Raw genomic sequence first — 20,599 nt, 5'->3', positions numbered from 1 at the left:
ATCCCCAAGCCGTGCCAATTAAAAGCTATGAAGTATTTATTTTGCCTATATAACTCCCTGGATTCAGTGACATCCAATAGCCACCTGGACTTTAGCAAACTACAACTGCCTTTCTCTGGGCATCCAGGGTGCTCAAGTGGAAAGTAGGAAGCTTGGACTTTAAGAATTCTGCGATCCCTTACAACTCTTCTCTTCAATGAAATACAGGATTTCTTGAGTTCTGTTGACAGTGGGGAGAGAATTACCCCAGGGATGAACATTTAACTTAAAAAATAAAAGTACTCATAGCTCTGGAGCCAATCTAAATAAAGAGTTAATGTAAAAGAGAGACTGGGAGAGAGAGAGAAAGCGAGCCAAAGGAGGCTTAGCAAAACTCACACCGTCGTAGTCACCCAGCCAGCCTGGAGCAGCCAAGCCCAACGTGGCTTGTGGTCACCTGTCTGGCTTTTTTTCACTCAAGCAGAGGGATCAATGCCACCTCACCATGGAGGCCCACTGGCTTGGTACACTATTTTAAACATGGTTTGTGGTCTATACCAGGATGGATTGAACAACTTTGTGTCCTCCACGGGATTAAGATCGAATGTAAATATGCTTATCCCAACGGCAGTGATGGGGACAAGTGAACAGACATTGGGCTACATCAACATTAGACCAAAAATTTTTCTAAAAATATCCTCTGCAAGGCCCCAGGGAAAAGTTTGCAAAATCTAATGTCTAGTGAATCTCTTAGCCACAACAGGCTAGGCAGAAACTGCCATTCAAGAAGAACCCAAATGATAAGGAATGGAATGGAACTCCCCGTCTGCTCACACATCTGCCCACAAAACGAATCACTGACTGCGGAAAAGAGAAGAAATAAGCAAGAGCTTCTATTCTGCAAAGTGTGTCAGTCATAGGTTGTCCCCCTTTTTAAAACAGTAACAGCTCTATTGAGATATAATTCACCTACCATACATTTCACTCATTTAAAGGGTACAATTCAATGGTTTTTAGTATATTCATAGAACGTTCAACCATCACCACAATCTATTTTAGAACATTTTAATTACTCCAAAAACAAACTCTGTACCTCTTAGTCATTACCTCCCAAACTTCCCATCCCCCCAGCCCTAGGCAACCGCTAATCTACTTTCTGTCTCTCTAGATTTTCCCATTCTGGACATTTCATATAAACGGAACCATACAATCTGTGGTCCTCTGTGACTGGCTTCTTTCAGTCACAAACCATTTCAAGGTTCATCTATGTTGTAGCACGTATAAGAACTTCATTTCTTTTTATGGCTGAATAATACCCCATTGTATGGACATACTACATTTTGTTTATCCATTAATCTGTTGATGAACACTTAGTATGTTTCCACCTTTTAGCTATTGTGAATAATGCTGCAATGAACATTGGTGTACAAGCATCTATTTGAATCTTTGCTTTCAGTTACTTTGGGTATATCCATTCATCAGTTGAAAGACAGTTGTTTCCACTTCTTGGCTATTAGTGGCTATTAATTACTTGGGATTTATGCCGCATTGAACATCTGTGTAGAAGTTTTTGTGTGGACATGTTTTCGTTTGTCTTGGGTACATACCTAGGTATAGAATTGCTGACTCATAAGATAGGTCTATGTTAAACCATTTGAGGAACTGCCAGACAGCATTCCAAAGGAGCTGCACCATTTTACATTCCCAAAGCCAGTGTACAACGGTTCCAAATTCTCTACATCCTTATTAACACTTATTATTATCTATCTTTTTGTTTATAGCCATCCTAATGGGTGCAGAGTGGTGTCTCATGATTTTCAGTTGTATTCCTCTGATGGTTAATAATGCTGAGCATCTTTTCACATGATTATTGGCCATTTGTGTATATTCTTTGGAGAACTATTCAGATCCTTTGCCCATTTTTAAATTGGGTTATCTGTCATTTTACTGTAGAGTTGTAATAATTATTTCTATAGTCTAGATACAAGTCACTTACCAGCTATATGATTTGCAAAAATTTTCTCTCATTCTGTGGGTTGTCTTTTCACTTTTATGATATTGTGCTCTGAAGCACAAAAGTTTGTAAATGTGATAGTGTCCAGCTTATCTACTTTTATTTTGTTTGTGCTTTTGGTGTCATATCTAAGAAACCATTGCCTAAACCAAGGTTACAAAGATATACACCTATGTTTTATTCTAAGAGTTTTATAGCTGGAGCTCTTATATTTAATTAAGTCTTTGGTCCATTGTGAGTTAAGTTTTGTATATGGTGTGAAGTAGGGCTCCAGTTTCATTCTTCTGCATGTAGATATATAACTGTCCCACCACCATTTGTTGAAAAGACTATTTTTTCCCCAAAGAATTATCTTGGCACCCTTGTTGAAAATCAACTGACCATAAATGTGAGGGTTTGTTTCTGGACTCTCAGTTCTCTTCCATTGACATAGATGTCTCTCCTTATGCCAGTACCACACTGTCTTGATTACTGTAACTTAGTAGTAAACTTTGAAATTGGGAAATTAGAGCCTATAACTTTGTCATTCTTTTTCAGGACTGTTTTGGCTATTCTGCATCCCTTGAATTTATATATGAATTTTAGGACCAGCTTGTCAATTTCTGCAAAGAAGTCAGTTGGGATTTTTATAGGGATTTCATTGAATATGTAGATCAACTTAGGGAGTACTGCCATCTTGACAGTATTGTCTTCCAATCCATAACATGTCTTTCCATTTATTTAGGTCTTCTGTAATTTCTTTCAATACTTTGTATTTTTCAGAGTAAAAAGTTTGCACTTCTTTTATTAAATTTATTCCAAAATATTTTAATGTTTTTGATGGTATTGTAAATAGAATCGTTTTCTTACTCTCATTTTTGGTTGGCTCATTACTACTGTATAGAAATACAAGTGATTTTTGTATATTGTTCTTATATCCTGCATCCTTGCTAAAGGGGTTGCCTTTTTTAAAGTTTTGTTCCTGAGGTTTTTAAAAAACAATTATTGTGGTGGCTTTTTCCTAAATCAACTTACCTAAGCTGAAACTACATTTCCTAGAATTTCTTTCCCTGTATGATTAACAGTTAGGGTTGGCTATAAGAAAAATTTATGTGAGATTTAAAAGGCGGAAGTGCAACAGCAATCATGGAACTGTGGTAGCTTGCGCATGCTATTGCTAATGTGCTGGTCAACCTACCGGGCCTGCATATCCCTCAGCTCTCACCAGATACCCTCCTTCAGATTCTCTGAATCCTGGGCCAAGTGCATGTGGAGCTCTGTAGTGAAGAGAGCCAGCTCCTGCTGCAGGTCACCTATTTTATCAAGGCTTAAGCATTGAGAAACAGAAATGGGTTCCAGTTTGCCTCATGGGTTAGAGTTTGTCCTTTCTCTCTGCCACTTCATATTGAGTTTTCCTCCCAACAAGAGCCCTGATCTACATCCAGGCCCTCCATGAGACTCAAAGGCAACAGACTTCTTCAACAGCTACCACAATCACAGAAAGTCACAAATAGGCCTAGTCTCTATAATGAACCCCTTATTCTATACCAGTGGTTCTGCTTCTATGATCAAACCTATGCCATTATGTTATTATGATGGTACCACTCTGGTGCGGGATGTTGATAGTGGGGGAGGTTGAATGGTTGTCGGAACAGCGGGTATATAAGAGCTCTCTGTACTGTCCATTCAATTTTTCTGTGAACCTAAAACTGCTCTAAAAAATTGTCTATTAAAAAATAAACAAAATTTTTTAAAAGGATAAATACTGCATGATTCCACTTATATGAAGTATCTAAAGTAGTCACACTCAGAAATAGAAAGTAGAATGTGGTTACCAGGGGCTGGTGGGGAGGGGAAAATGGGGAGCTGTTGTTCAATGGGTACACAGTTTCCGTTTTGCAAGATGAAAAATTTCTAGAGATCCAATGCACAATAATATGCATAAAGACAATAGTAACGTAGTGTTCACTTAAAAATGGTGAAGATGGTAAGTTTTACGTTGTTTTTTACCACACAAAAAAATAACTTGAATCTGGTAAAGGGAAAACAAATGAAAGCTAAAAAATGTGGTGGGGGTGGGGTTTGGTGGTGGCGATACAAAAGGAGAGGGATAGACAGAGATAGACACTCAGTTACTATATAATTCTGTCTTCCCAACTGCAATGAGGATATACCTTGAAGACAGAGTCTATGTCTTATTTATTTTCATGTCTGAGTAGTCAAGAGAATCTCTAATTAATAAAAGTACTGAATGATAGGTGGAGTCGAGCGCCGAGCGCCGAGAACCGCGCTGGGTGAGGGGCCGCTGGAGGCGGCTCAGTCTCGTTAGGAGATATGAGTTTGGCTGGGGGCCGGGCCCCCCGGAAGACCGCGGGGAACCGGCTTTCTGGGCTCCTGGAGGCAGAGGAGGAAGATGAGTTCTACCAGACGACTTATGGGGGTTTCACAGAGGAATCAGGAGATGATGAGTATCAAGGGGACCAGTCAGACACAGAGGATGAGGTGGACTCTGACTTGGACATCGATGAAGGAGATGAACCATCCAGTGATGGAGAAGCAGAAGAGCCAAGAAGGAAGCGCCGAGTAGTCACCAAAGCCTACAAGGAGCCTCTCAAGAGCTTAAGGCCTCGAAAGGTCAGCACCCCAGCTGGTAGCTCTCAGAAGGCCAGAGAAGAGAAGGCACTGCTACCACTAGAACTACAAGATGATGGCTCTGACAGTCGGAAGTCCATGTGTCAGTCTACAGCTGAGCATACAAGACAAACATTCCTTCGGGTACAGGAGAGGCAGGGCCAGTCACGGCGGCGAAAGGGGCCCCACTGTGAGCGACAACTGACCCAGGAGGAGCTGCTCAGGGAGGCCAAGATCACAGAGGAGCTCAACTTACGTTCACTGGAGACATATGAGCGGCTGGAGGCTGACAAAAAGAAGCAGGTTCACAAGAAGCGGAAGTGCCCTGGGCCCATAATCACGTATCATTCAGTGACAGTGCCGCTTGTTGGGGAGCCAGGCCCTAAAGAAGAGAATGTCGATGTAGAAGGGCTTGATCCTGCTCCCACGGCTTCTGCATTGACTCCCCGTGCTGGGACTGGACCCATCATCCCTCCTGCTCGCTGCTCACATACCTTCATCACTTTTAGTGATGATGCGACATTTGAAGAATGGTTTCCCCAGGGGCGGCCCCCAAAGGTCCCTGTTAGAGAGGTCTGCCCGGTGACCCATCGGCCAGCCCTATACCGGGATCCTGTTACAGACATACCCTACGCCACTGCTCGAGCCTTCAAGATCATCCGTGAGGCCTACAAGAAGTACATCACTGCCCATGGACTGCCTCCCACTGCCTCAGCCCTGGGCCCTGGCCCGCCACCTCCTGAGCCTCTCCCCGGCTCTGGGCCCCGAGCCTTGCATCAGAAAATTGTCATCAAATGAAGAGATGTCTAGTCCTTAGAAACCTCTTTCCTGCCCTGACTTGGGGCTCTTAATGTTCCCCCTCCTCTCCCTGCTTCTCCCTTTATCATCTGATCTTTGCCCAGCCCTGTTCCATATTTTTTCCCCCATCTTTTACCCTAGTTCCTACTGGTTTTATGTTTTTTAATCCAATAAAATAAAAAGATCCAAAAAAAAAAAAAAGTACTGAATGATAAATAAATAAATGCAAAACAGGCCACGATGGAGGAAGTAAAGGTGCAAACGGCCCCTAAGATCCAATATGACTAGGGATACTGAGGCTTCAGTGAATGACAGAAGATCTGTGGCCTGAGAGACATCTACAAGTGAGTAACGGTTTCTCTCCAGGCACAAAATGTATGACATGATATTAAATATTCAAGAGATACATGACCTAGTTTTTTTGGGGGTGTGGGGGTGTTGGGTTTTCAGTGAGCTCTGAGCACACACAAACCTACACAGAACAGGTTCATGGACACGCAGGAGAACACAACAAAGGAGAGCAGAGTCTTTTACCCTCCGGTCATGTTTCAGGTCAGTCCTTTCTTACATAGCCCTTCCTGGCTAGGCTCTGGAAAATTCCATGTTTCAGCTCCTTGCTACCTCCCTCCTTGCATTCAGAACCACACCATAAGCCTGTGTCTACCCCATGCTTCTTGCCAAGGATAACATTTTTTGGCAACATGGCATTCATTCATTTATTCACTCACCAACCACGGCTAAGTGCTGGGAATTCAAAGATAAATAAGACATGGTCTCTACCATTATAGCTGTTGGTAAGGGCCTTGAATATTTCTAAGGGACCAATCTCTTGTTTAAGTTTCCAAAGAATCAAAAGCCTTAACATCACTACTTATTATCTTTTAAGTTACCAACTACTGCGGCAAGTTAAAAATTAACTTTCCTATCCTGGTAGAGAGGGGTCAAGAAGAAAAGAACCTTGCTTTTAGAATTCTGGCTTTATAAAGAAAATATGGAGTATCCCGATTTGTATGTATCTCTGGCCAGAGATAGTTAATCTCTGGCGATGGATGATGTGCGTGTGTGAGGACACTGTTTATTCTAGCCTTTCTGCAATTTACAAATCGAAACAAATAATGGTGGAGACATTTGCAACTATGGAAAAAGGGTGTTTACAAAGTGGGAGAAAATAGACTAAATAGGCTTAGATTACAGAAAATTTCTAACACGGCATGGGATGGACTCCACAACAACAGAAGGTGCAAAGGGCTATGACTCACACTCATTGTAGCAATTAGATCTTTTAAAAGATTTCCTAAATATGTCAGTTTCAGAAAACAGTATCTACATGCAAGATCATCTTGGTAAACCCTGGGGACACTAGACAGGAAAATTTTCCTAGGCCTCTTGTTTCATCTCTCCACCCTTAGATATAGCTTCTCAGATACCAGGTCTTAGTTTAGTGTTAAATCATTCAAGCTCGAGGTGCTTCTCACACTTTCCTTTGGAAACTCATTCTCCTTTCCCAAACCTTTCCTTAAATGGCATTGATCACGGTGAGTTTCCTTGTGAGAAGGATGCAAGAAAGAAGATCTCCTTTAAAAATCCACACACCAGTCATTATCTCTGTCCACTAATGGGCTTAGGTCTCTCTCTGTTTTTAAAGCCATCTGTCTCCCTTACCTATTACATAGCTTCTCTTTTTAGCACTGAATGTCATATCTAACTCCCGAAATACCAGAGTGAAAATGAGATTAAATCCCAAATCACAATCCTTAATTTGTTATCTTGGTTGTTATAGAAGCATTCACATGAGAAACATCAAATTGCTTGTTAATGATCAAAAGGGGTCTGCCTAGAAATAGATATAATTTTAATGGAAGTGAGGACAAGTTTCCCCCATGTAGAAACTGACCCTGACAACATGGGCTTTCATATGGATTTCATATCTTTATAAAAACAATGATCAAACAGCAACTCATTAGAGACGAGGAAGGGAAACAGTTTAGTATCCATGAAAGGTGACTCTGGGCTTTCACAAAATAAAGACATTTATCTTTTATGGGGGGGAAAGAATAACTATTCCCCAGCTCAGTTAGCAAGAGAAGGTATAAGTTTACAAGTGCTTACTACAAAAATAGTATAGTCAAAGGTTTTTTAGGATAAAAGTAAAGACCATGGTCATTTACTCTTTCTCACACAAAAGCCAAGACAGCACTACACACTCCAACACTGAGAAATATACTACTTAACGAAAAAAAAGGATGATTTTATGCAGTGAGATCCTGCAGTTCATTTCGTTATCAAAGGAGTTTGTTTCACTAAATTTGGGCATGAATTGGCAATCGTTACTTAAAGTCAACATGAATGGAAGCCAAGACAGGATTGTAGAAACCAGGCCCACAGAAGCAGAAATTTGGTCTAGAACATTTTCCAAGGAAAGTGTTGATTAGATTTTTTCTTCCTTGTACAAGAGGGAAAAGAAGGGAACAATTGTTTAATATCGATTATGTATCAGGCATTATGCTTTGTCACATACAGTATCTCATTTAATCCTCAAATATCCCAGTGAGGTAACTAATGTTAACTACCTTATTTGAGGTGACACAGCTAATTTTAAAAAGAAAGTGGAATGGAACCCAGGACTCTCTGTCTCCAAAGACTGTACTCTTCCCTCTACAAGACAGTTCTATCATATGTTTAATATCCCTTTCACATTTTTAAAACCTGACCATAACTCACTGCTTAGCTCTCTCTCTTTTTGGTTAAGATTTTCTTTAATTTTTTTTTTTTTTTTTAAGATTGGCACCTGAGCTAACAACTGTTGCCAATCTCTTTTTTTTGTCTGCTTTATCTCCCCAAATCCCCCCAGTACATAGTTGTACATCTTAGTTGCAGGTCCTTCTAGCTGTGGTATGTGTGACGCCGCCTCAATGTGGCCTGACGAGCAGTGCCATGTCCGGGCCCAGGATCCGAACCGGCGAAACCGTGGGCCGCTGGAGCAGGGGGCGCAAACTTAACCACTCCACCAGGGGGCTGGCCCCCTAAAAATATTTTTAAAGATATAAAATGTTACAGATACAGATGAAATATTTGTATACCTTACCTCACTTCCATTTCTCCTTTCATCCCAGTATCACACTATGCTTACTCCTCTGCAAAGTGTTCTCAACATGTTTTCAATCTACCTTACTACATAGAGCTTTAGTTCGTTCATTTTTACTCTACATAATGAACATATCATATCATGATTTTTAAGAAATCCATCCTTTTGTTCATCTGCAATGAACAGTATTGTATGAATCTTCTTTTTTATTTATTTATTTTTTCTTTTGAGGAAGATTAGCGCTGAGCTAACCTCTGCTGCCAATCCTCCTCTTTTTGCTGAGGAAGACCAGCCCTGAGCTAACATCCGTGCCCATCTTCCTCTACTTTATATGTGGGATGCCTGCCACAGCATGGCTTGCCAAGCGGTGCTATGTCTGCACCCGGGATTCGAACTGGCAAACCCCGGGCTGCTGAAGCCGAACATGTGAACTTAACTACTGCACCACCGGGCCAGTCCCTGAGTCTTCTTTTATACAAGTCAGAACTTTCTCTGGATTACATACCTAGGGGTGGAACTGCAGAATCCCAGAAATGATAATAATGGTAGTAACTAACACTTAAATTGTGTTTATTTTGTGCCAAACATTTTTCTAAGTGATTTATATATATTAACTAATTTAATTTTCACGATACCCTTATGAGGATTCTGTTACTATCTCTATTTCACAGATGGGAAGTAGTCTGGCTCTAGAATCTATGCAACTTTACTAGATATTGCAAATTACCTTCCACAATGATTACATCAATTTATACTTCCACCATTAGTGTATTAGCTTCTACATCCTTGCCAACACTTGTGGTCAAAGTTTTTCATTTTTGCTATCCTAATATGAAGTACTACATTTTTCCTATATGGATAACCATTTGTTGCAGCACAATTTATTGACTAGTCCATCTTACAGCACTGATTTGTAATGCTATCTCTATCATATTTCAAACTTCACATACACATGGAATCCACTGTACTATTTGTCTATCTCTGTAACAATCCCATCTGTCTTAATTATTACAGTTTATAATCCATTTTAATATCTGGTAGGACAGAAATTGAACGAGATTCTAATGAAAATCATAATAGGTCTGTTGTTTTCCAAAATTCTTCTTGGCTATTTTCGACCCTTTGGCCTTACACATGAAATTCAAGACCACCTTGAAAAATTTTATGGAAAAAAACCTGTACTGAATATTCTCTGATTGCTCCTTCAGATCCACTTTTCTCTACCTTCCTCTATCCCTATGAGGCTATCCTCCAGATGGACAGCATCAACTGGGTCCCTTCATCTTAGATTCAGCCAATGAGGGTCAATGGCAGGAAAATGAAGAGCAAGAGAAAAAAAATCAGCTTTCTTGCCACAGGGTCCAGGTAGCAGTGGCTGTTCCTCTCCTGAAGGCCTGTCAGGTGAGCTTCTCCTAAAGCTACAGCCACAGCACTCTCTGGGTTCTGACAGCTGCTCCACCCCTTGCTGTTTCAGACTCAGGGACGCTAAAGGCTTCTTGCTTTTGATAGTTTAGGGTGCTTTGCCTTCCTCTGTTGGTTTCTTGGTTTCCCTAAACTTTGTCCAAACCTTTGTAAATAGGCCTTTCATTAACCCTCTTCAGTAAACACTTCTGTGTGTGCCATTGGTTTCCTGCCAGGCCTTTGACTGATTCAAAATCTATTATGATTTTGATGAGAATTTCATTTAATTTGAAGATAATTGACAAATTTAATACATTGAGTTTTCTTAACAATGAACATGTTATATCCACTTATTTAGGCCTTCTTTCATCCTTTCAATTTACTTTTGTAAATTTTCTATAAATGTTTTGCACATCTTTTCTAAGGCTTATTCCTGGCTTCTTTGTGCTTTTGACTGTTATTGTAAATAGGATTTTTCTCTAATTGGTTATTGCTGGTATATAGGAACACCATCAATTTCTGTATCCAGCAACCTTGTTGAACTCTTATTAATTCTAATAGTTTGTTGGTTCTCCTGGATTTTCTATGTAGCAAACCATATCATTTGCAAATAAGGTCAGCTATGTCTCTTTCTTTCCAATTCCAATATCTCTTATCTCTTGTTCTTACTTCATTGCATTGACTAGCACTTCCATACAATGTTGAACAGAAGTGACGTTAATGGGCATCCTTGTCTCATTTCTCTTAGCCTTCTCTTCACTAAGTAAAACCACTATAAATCCTAAAGCTAGGCCTCCAAGCTTCAATTTGCCTTTAAATAATTATATTCAAATTAAAGTGCTCAGGAGTCACACCAGTCAAAAAAGTCATGTTATTACTATGTGCCCTGGAGAGTATGATGTAACATTCTAATACAGAAACAACAAGTCGCGACAAGTGCAGTCTACACTGAAACAGCATTATGTGAGTTGTGAGCCTTGGCTTGCTCTAGCTAATGTAAACAGTAAGGTTCAACCATTCCTGTATAAGCAACCATCAATCCATATACTAGAAATTGTGGAGATGGTCACATCAAACATCACATGATTTACCATTTTAGCTTTTGAAACTGGGGAGAAAACATGCAGAAAAGAAATAAACAGCTCTTTTTTTTTTTTTAAATGAATGTAATAACAGAAGAGTAATGAGGTTGGAAAACAGATGTGGACAAAGGGAAAGCGCATGCTACAGTGTGGCCCACACAATCTGGAAAGGAATGATAAAAAAAACTTTACAAGCTGTTTTGAGTCTTGAATTAAAAGAAGTAATCAAGCAAGGCTGACTTATAAAGGGTCAGGGGGTAGCATCCTGCAGCAGAGAAAAAGCAGAACTCCTTTTCCTTAACTGTCCTCTGCCCAGCTAAGTCTGGGAAGGAGGATTTTCCTGGGCAGCAGCCTCTCTGAACGTATTCTTGATTCAGTGTTTAATAACTGTCATCTAACCTTCTTTTCCTGCCCACCCGCTCCCCAGAGAGGTACTTCCCTAATGGGTCAGCCCTTTTTAGTCTGGTTTTAGTCTCTAACTCTCTATTCTGACGGGGGCACCTCAGTCTCTTTCTGTGACTTCCAGGCAAAATGTGTCAAATTAGATGAATGTGTTCGATGCTGGTTTGGGAGAGCTCTCATTCTCTAAATGATTTCTTCCCACACCCTTTTCACCATGTTTGCCTTCTAGAGTCAATTAGAATGTTCACGATAAAAGAATTCCAACTTGAGAGTATCTAAATCCTCACATAGAGAGGTTTTAGTTTTTTTAACTTTAAGAGTACACATATAGTAAAGCAACATCAAGAGGTAAATGCAGCCTATTGGTAAAAGGAAGATAAAGCCTTATCCTGTTTCCAAGGAGATTAACCACACAAAGATAATTTTCTTCTGCTCCTATGGGCATTGTTGTTAATGGTGCTTTATGGCAGAATTGTCAGACACTCATCAGTTTACCAAACTATGTTAGTCTGTACAAAGTGTCTCTCCAAGTGGTACTGTGAGAAAGCAGTCTGCTACAGTTGTCTGAGTTGGCCTCCGAAAGCTTTCAACTCAACTACTGAAGTCCAGCCAGCATCTAATTTTACCCGTGAGTTCCAGGAGAGAATAAAGCTGGTGGGAAGATTACAGAGTTCCTTGAAGCTCTGACCTACAACAGGAAGAGAGTTGTCAGCCTTCATGTCTCTCACCCTAAATCCCAAGGAAAACAACAGTGGCAGGGCGTTTTATAACACGTTCCCATTGTAAAATTGCATATTTCAGAAACATGATGCCGGCTCCCTCATTTTTCCATAGACCTTGTGTCAGTATAAACAGATGATCTTAAAGTGAATATTTTTACTTAAGCTTTTCAATTCCAATTTGTCTAATGTACTTGGGCTTCTCTGGGTTTTCTTGTAGAGCTGTGGAAATCTACTGTTTTCGAATTGGCTAATGCCTCTACACATTCAACTCTGGTCACCGCATTAATGTCCTGGGAATTTCTGGTAATGTTAGTGTGAAACACCACAGTGATTTCAGAGTTCCAGGGGCATTTTTGAGCTTACTATAAACACAGTGGAAAAATAGGGCTTTGAAGTGAAGTCTTGGCTTTGGTATTTAGTAATTTGGACAAGTTACTTAACTTCTCCAATACATATCTGTAAAATGGGTATACTGATACCTACCTTTAAGGATTGTTGGGAGGATTAATGACAATTTATGTTAAGCAATCTGCGCAGTGCTTAACTCATACAGAAGTTCAATAAATAGTAGCTGTTGCCAGTCCAAAGTGATAGCAAGCAAATCCACATTTCTATTCAGTAAAGATGCCACCGCGTGACACCCACTAAGGAAAAAGATGACCTCAGGTGCCCCTAAAAGCACTAGAGGATCACCCAACAGGAGAGCAGAAGTGATAGCAAGTGTCTGGTGTCCAGGGAGATCTCCAGTATGATTGTCCTAGGCCAGGAATGGACAACTGCCCATTCTAAGGCTGGTGCTCTGGGAAAGAACATGAGCCTCTTCTTGAAGGTAGGCTGACAAAAGGGAAAAAACCAAGAGAACCAGCTCCGTGGGTGGAAAACTTAAATGGCTTCATTAAAATTCTTATGCAGACCAACTTGCTTTCCTGAGTCGCAGTTCACATAGTAGCCAGTAACCCAAGAATGGACCACGACTTAAGCAACCTCAGCTTCTCTGGTGTTAAACAGAGGTTGTGGATAGGAACTGACAACTGTTATGCTATTAATGTCAGAGCTGGATTCTAATAAGAACAAAGTACAAATCATACTGGAACACTGACCAAGACTCTGGGTCATTAACTGGCTGAATTTCAGTGTTCTCAGATTCTACGTGCCCTTGAGAAGAAGAGAGATCAATATTGATTAGTTCTGTGAGTTGTGCTTACTACCCCAGCCTCTTCCAAAATAAAAAAGTAAATAAAAAGTAAAGATCATAGTACCATTTACTAAGCAACTATGAAGTACTGGGTACTACTGCTAATCTATCCCCATAGCACTCTTCTGCCTACTAGAAGAAAACATTTTAGTAAGGGCTCAGATACTAGAAAGCTTCTTTAGTATCCAATAGAGAATAACAAGTTTACTTCTGACATTCAAATAAGCTGTTTAGGAGAGAAGGGCAGTGTATACTTAGACCCTTGGGTTTAAGAAGGAAACTCATCTTTTAATCAGAAATGAAATAAGAATCCCCAAGAGCTCAAGGCTCACCACAACATCTGTCAGTTTAGAATGGATTAATAAAATTAAGAGGGACAGTAAAATCTTATCTAGGGGGAATTACAAATACAAATCCATATGCTGGAATGGGATGAAATAGTCAGTTGTCAATATTTAGCTAGTGTTCTGTGACTCTCCCACAGAATAACTTGGCTTCCCAAATAAACTACAGAGAGTGTATGCCAGTCCCCATCATATTAGATGAGTCTACTAAAATTATTATCAATAAACCTCCTGTTCAGAAAATCATGGCATAAGGGGTGAGCATCATCCTACTTTCTTAATCCATTTTTTATTATGATCAAGGGAAACATTCTAACATTTATTAAGTACCTATTTGGGGCTGGGCATTCTAAATGTTATTGCATTTAATCCATACAGTGATACCATGAAGTAGGTATAATTATTTACATTTTACAGAGCTTCAGAGGGTGAAGTAACTTGTCTAAGGTCAACAGCTAGTAAGGAAGTGGCAGACCCAAGATTCAAACGCAGATAAGCCTGCCTTTAAAATTTGTGTTCTTTTGACCATAACATGCAACATCCCAGGAAGCACACTACAAATTATGTTGGATATCTAGAGCCAAGAAGTTTCAACTCCTTTCTACAATGAATTTAAAGTCTGAGAAAAAGATAATCAAGATATATAAATAAAGATTACATAAGACAACACATGATAAGTGCCACATGAGGGCAGTGATTTTTAAAGACATAGGCAGTCAGAGAAAGAGAGACAATTTCTGATTGGAATGATCAGAAAAGGCTACAAGGAGGAGGAGTATCTGATCCAAACCTTGAAATGAGTAGAAATTCTATAGGTGGCTAAAAAGGAGTGTATAAGGGGACACTGATGACAGGAGGGCTTCTCAGGGAAAACAAAGGTGGGAAGGTAGAAGGCATGCTCTAGAGATGAAAAGATCGGTTTGAACCCAAGTGAAAATGGGAAGGGAGACTTGAGTTGGTTATTATTAATGCTTGGCACCAGGCTCTGTCATTTCAATTAGACTCCGCTGAGGCAGTTTGCTGTTTGCATTTGTATAGAAGAAGAAACAGGCTGAGGGAAGGGCCCACATTTTTACTGCAGAACAGAGTCATATTTTGAATTATTTGGTGGCTCCCAAATTCCACGTTCCTCCCACTACACTATGTTACCTTAAACAAGAAATTAATGAATTTGGATTTCTATTATTTGAAGGTAGCAGCACATCATTAACTTTTTGAGGAGAAAATATTTTGACATAATCAAAATATTTGCTATTTTCGGATACATAAAGATTCTCCTGGGGCCACTGAAGTATTCCACTCAAAGGAAGGTAATTTGGTAAAAAGCATTCTTGAAGGAATGACTGAGGACATGGGTTGAATGCCAGAGTTCTGCCTTTTATTAGCAATGTGATTTTATCTGAGTTTCTTTCTCTATGCTGTATCAGTAAAATGGGGATGACAACATTTATCTCATAGGTTTAGATTTAAAAAGATATAAGTAGAAATGCTCTATAAGAATAAAACATAATATACATTTTTTAAAAATCAAAAATTCCCAATTTGGTAGAGAAAATACCTCAAACAGAACTTGAGTTCACCCCAGGAATTGCTCAGAGACACACACTCATGTGCAGTAATAAGGTCCACCCCTTACCAGTAGGTTGCTCAAAGACCATCTGCTGGGGTTGGGCTTGAGGCTGTGGAAATGACTTTGGGTTCCTGTGTCACGAGATACAAACCATCCTAAAACCCTTAGATCCCTTCTGAAATGGTTTGTTTTTGTGTGGCTGTGTCTCTTGTTCACCTATGTATCCTACCCATCCCTCTCCGGCCCTAAGACTCAACAGTTTTAAAGGCAAGAAGTGGGCATCAACCTTGGATGCATAGCACTCCATGGACAAAGACACTAAATTTTTAAAAAATCAACAAAAAGAACTACCCCTTGGCTTGAAGACAGAAGGCTTGATGATCCCATGTAGTCTGGTCCAGCTCAAGATCACTTTGAAGGCACTTTGAAATACAGCACTTTCATATCAAAAAGGAAGCCTCAACTATGTGATGAGCCATTGGCCCATTTATTCGATGACTATCAGTAGAGGTTGACAGTGGGTAAGAAACATTTACTAACTGTCAAAAGTAAAGATCAAAAGTCAGAAAATAAAAATGATATACTTGTGACTTGGAGTTTCAGAAAATAACCTCTCAGTTTGCTGACACTCACTTTTCAGGGGAAAAAGGAGAGGGTAGCACCTCCCATCCCCAAAGTCTAGGAGCAAAGTTGCAGAGAGTAGTGTGGTAAGAAAATTATTAAGGCCTCAAACTTCCTTAGAGTCAAACCGTATCCTCTTATTATTTTATTAGGTGTTATTGAACATCTAAACAAATTGCCAGAACTTTTCTACAAACAGTTCAGGGAAAACAAAGCTGTGGGTAAGGTTTTCCACATGAGCAGCTCTATCGGCAAAGCTTTAGTCCCAAAACCCTACACACGTTATGGTCAAGCAAAAAAAGTATTTATAAAAGTCTTCCAAGGAATGAGTATTCTAACAGAAAAGCTTCTCTCAATACATACAGTTGGCACTTAAGCCAACTACCAAGATGGAAGCACAAAGCCAAGTTTACTCTAATTCAAGGGCTCACACTAACAGGACAGGGTGCGAGCATGTGTCCAGTGCAGTTCCAGAGAAGGATGGGAAGACTTATGGGTAGTGATAATATTCACAAGTCTCTGCCTGGGGCTGGCCCGGTTGGTGTAGTGGTTAAGTTTGCGTGCTCTGCTTCGGCAGCCCGAGGTTCACAGGGTTGGATCCTGGGCGCAGACCTAGCACCACTCAGCAAGCCATGCTGGGGCATCATCCCACGTAAAACAGAGGAAGATTGGCACAGATGTCAGCTCAGCAATAATCTTCCTCAAGCAAAAAGAGGAAGATTGGCAACAGATATTAGCTCAGGGCAAATCTTCCTCTCACACATACGCAAAAAAAAAAGTCTCTGCCCATCGGTAGTCACCATTAGTTTCCTATGATGTTTTCCAGATATTGTCAAACTAAGAAGAAATGTAGTAAAGTGAAATGTGTAAACTAAAGAAAGTGTATTCTGGAGGTCTTCTGGAGGCTGTACGGGAAAGAAACTTGGGTGCACTCATCCAAGCTCTCTTCTTACCTTGTCAGCTGACCTTGAGATGAGTAGATACCGCTTGAGCTTTGGTCTTGCTCTTTGGAAAGTGAGGAATATGATTGGTTCAGAAGGGTATTTTTGACAAGCACCAGAGAAAGGAAAACTTGGATATTTTCATCCAACTCTAGGGTAGAGATGAGAATGCAGAATCTGTTCCAATCTTCAGTAGTTCCAAACAGAGGAAAATCTGAAACTTCAATAAGTCATTGTGCTCTCTCTGTGACAAGTACAGCTCTTTGAAAATCTGCTTTGGTGCCTTCAGAACAAATTTAGATTATTGAAACCAAAGAGAATCCCAAAGAGGAAGGCACCAGGAAAGAGAAAGTGAGATGACATAACAGGGATATTTCAACGTAATCTGGCAATACTAGAACTTAAAAATCTTGAAAGGAAAAAGCTAAAATGTTCTAATTGAAGGTTGCGATGAATTTATGGTTGATTTTTCTAGGTAAATAATGGTTGATGTTGTTGGTAAGGATGGAAGACCTTTCCAGCAACCAAATACCATATTTATTTGCTACTTAAAGCAGAATAGTTAAATTTTCTAATCTTATCAACTACTTGATCAAGCGTTTTAGAAAAAACAAGAAAACTGATTTGACACTAGGGCAAAGGAGAAATAAAAGCCCAAGAAAAAGACAATTGGGGCATAAACTGAGAAAGTAATTTTACTCTCTAAACCAGTAAGCCTTATATTAAGCAAAGAAACGTGCTTGTCATAGTTTTTAAAGCAACCTGAAGGTAAGTCTTCTTTCAAGTAATATTTTGTGAGGCCCCAAAGGACACTGCTGTGCTGAGGCAGTAGCAACCCGACAGGGTTAAATCTCTTCAAGGGTTTAAATAAAAAACAAACATCCACTTAACTTTTATAGGGGATTGTTCTCTAATAGTACCTAAGGAAGGGGCTGGCTCTTTTGAATTTTTCCTCATGGTTGCCACTACTCTGACTAAAGAATAACGTCAAAACTGGGGTTTTAAATAGGGTCGCAGCGGGCCTAAAGTAGAAGAAAGGCTAAAAGATTTAGGTCTTGTGGATATTATCCTAGGTTCTTTCTCCTCCAGTTTTCCTTTTACATATAAATAAGAAAAGAGCTCCAGTCAAACGCGAAGTTAGGGTGGCAAGACATACGGCAAATCACTTTATCTTTCTGTGCCTCAGTCTTCCCAGTGTAAACGGAGGAGGCTGAACTATAACATATAATTACTCAATCATCTCTAAAGTCCCTTTTAACTAAAATTACATAACAAAGTTAGAAAAGCAAACCTGTCTCAAAACAAAAGGGAACAACAACAAGAAACACTTCTAAACCTCTGCTCCTCAGCTGAGACCTGACGATAGGACTTCAGGAAGCCCTGGCCCAGTGGTGTTGGTGACTCAGCATCCCCTTTACCGGCCCTTCAATCCTGGGCGTGACAGTCCACTAGTGACAGAGCTGACGTCACATCCCCCCAGCCCACTTTCCTGAGGGTGACTGATGATGTAGCAACTGCAGAAACAACAGTAGTGATAATAATGACAACACAAATGAAAGTAATAATGCCAATAGATGCTATTATCAATGATAATAATGGCTCACATTATTGAGCCCTTATTAAGGGCCAGGCACTGTAATTTTTACAGTATTTGTTCAGTCAATCCTTATAGCAACTCTATGAGGACTTAACATTGATATTATCTCCATTTTGCAGAGGAAGAAACTGAGTTTGAGATATAGAGTGGTTGGGAACCGTAGGAGCAAACAGTAGAACAACAAATCATTGGACAGCCAAAATCCAAGGGGGAGGGGGTCCACAGAATTCCCAAACAGTACAACAGGATGCTAAGGACAGGAGAGATCTCCTAAGACAGAAGGCTTAGACCCCTGAGGTAGAAGCCAGTGGATTTAGCAGACTGACAACTGAGAAATACAGATTCCACTATTCGCTCTGTCACTAAGTTGTAGGCAGGTCAGTTTCCTTGTCTGTAAGACAAGGGCAGAGAATGAGATAACCTTTAAGGCCCTTTTCAGCTCTGACATTCTCCATGAGGGACCATGTTCCATAAGGACTCAGGAACTGTTTGATTCCCAGGCTTTTTTTTTAAGTTCTTCATTTCTATTTTAAAAAATTGCATGTTCCCGTGGCCCTGGAATGCCTGCCTCCGGCCCCTCTGGAGCCCTGGGTTATGTGAAAGCAGCCGTGCCAAGCTGGCCCATGGGCGGGGCTGAGTCTTCCTGGCTGGCTTGTGACATGTTCCTGACGTACTGTGTGGTCAAGGAGCTGGAACTGGGGGGGCTGAACAAGGGCCAAGCCTTGCACTTCAGCTTCCTGACCTGGCAGCCATTCAGAGAGACCCTGCTAAGTGCTATTTCCTAAATACACTCTCTTTTCATAACAATCTTACCACATTGCTTTCCTTTACAAGCGCTCTTAAAAAAGGGAACTGGACTCCTTCTGGTTAATCTACACAGACTACATTTGGAAACCATCAGAAACTGAACTCTAAACAAAACGTTATTAATGTGTTGTAATCTGCCCTCTATGTTGCAGATGAAAAGAAAATGTTTTATAGTTTCAGAGCATACGTTTTAATTGCCCTTTAAGAGTGCATATACTTTTAGTACTTAGTGTTATAAAACTGTAGTATCTGTTCCTTGATAACTGTTGAGTGATCTCAGCTATTTTTATTAGTTTTTTTCCTTATCCTTTTCTCCCTTTTTCTCCTAAACTGCCACCCATAGAAATTTCCTTCAGATCAAGCTTGATATAGGGCTCACATATTTGAGATCCTCATTATAAATAGCTTCTTAACAACCTCCACGTCACTATAAAACACTTGTTCCTGAAAATGAGTTCTATAAACAAAGATGGAGTGGGTGGCTTTGTCTCATAACCCAGTATAGCTGGGAACCTAGCAGTCTAGCCTTTTCCCAGTTGCTATTGCTTTTTTATGGGGGCCAGATGACCTACAGAGATCTGATGCTCTTGCTACTTTTCTCAACTGTTCAGCCCTGTCCCAAGAGACTAACATATCAGTCATCAACCCAGAGTTTCAAGGGCAGAGTCTTGGACACACCACGATCGAGTCTTTTTTTCAGCAAGGAATCCCAAATTCATTAGAATCAGGTCTGAAGTTAACAGAGGAACTGGACTCTCCACCAGCTTGTCACCAGGCTGAGAAATTCCTGGATGGCCAGGCCACTTGACAGAGTCTGCAGGGGCTGAGGCCTCCACTGTCTCACCTTTGGGTTTGGCAAACAGTGCCCAGCTCTTGGACCAGTGATGTAAGACTGACTCACAGGCTCACAGGAAATGAAATGACCTTTCTGAGCTACAGGTTTCTTGGGGCAGGGCTGGGGGATGAGGGTATTTGGTCATGTGGATTACTGTCTAGGAGGAAACAGTAGAAGCGAGCACTGGTCTCCTGAGTGGTCCAAGCACTAAGCACTCATAGCGATACGAAGCATCACAGTGGCAGCCACAAATGATGAAACCTTTCTGGGACTATCTGATGTAGGACAACGTTCAAAAACCAGATTCATAGACTCCTTGGACTCGAAGGGCCCACAGAGATGATCTGGCTCATCACTCATTTTCAGGTGAGGAAACTGAAGCTGAGATGGGCAGTAACTTGCCCAAGGTCCCATGGCTGCGGTGAGCTTAGAGCCTGGTTTCTGGTTCTTCACCCTGCGTCTTCACCACCTACAGGACGTTCATCAGTAAGGAAAGGAAGCATTCCTAGAAGGAATTCCCTTTAGTTGTCCGAAAATGGGAGCCTGTGCCCTCTAATTTCAGTTTCTTTTCAAAGACAGTCATCTTCTTTATCTCA

The 20,599-nt window shown here is 40.5% G+C and overlaps 2 protein-coding genes across 8 annotated transcripts in view; one reads left to right on the top strand and one right to left on the bottom strand.

The window, feature by feature from the left end:
• Positions 1-20,599, bottom strand: part of BCAS3 (BCAS3 microtubule associated cell migration factor) — a 570,105-nt gene that overhangs the window by 99,811 nt on the left and 449,695 nt on the right. The gene's annotated exons all lie outside the window — the stretch shown is intronic.
• LOC124246309 (vacuolar protein sorting-associated protein 72 homolog) lies at positions 4,245-5,585 on the top strand. Its single transcript, XM_046674315.1, has one exon. It carries the CDS (start codon positions 4,307-4,309, stop codon positions 5,399-5,401), a length of 1,095 nt encoding a protein of 364 aa, XP_046530271.1. The 5' UTR covers positions 4,245-4,306; the 3' UTR covers positions 5,402-5,585.

This window comes from Equus quagga, chromosome 11 (assembly GCF_021613505.1).
Source record: "Equus quagga isolate Etosha38 chromosome 11, UCLA_HA_Equagga_1.0, whole genome shotgun sequence".
Lineage (NCBI taxonomy): Eukaryota > Metazoa > Chordata > Mammalia > Perissodactyla > Equidae > Equus > Equus quagga.
This window is presented reverse-complemented; position numbering and strand designations above follow the sequence as displayed.

Bases quoted from the DNA above. Each gene is read 5' to 3' on its own strand.
- LOC124246309 (XM_046674315.1), top strand. From the start codon at position 4,307: ATGAGTTTGGCTGGGGGCCGGGCCCCCCGGAAGACCGCGGGGAACCGG.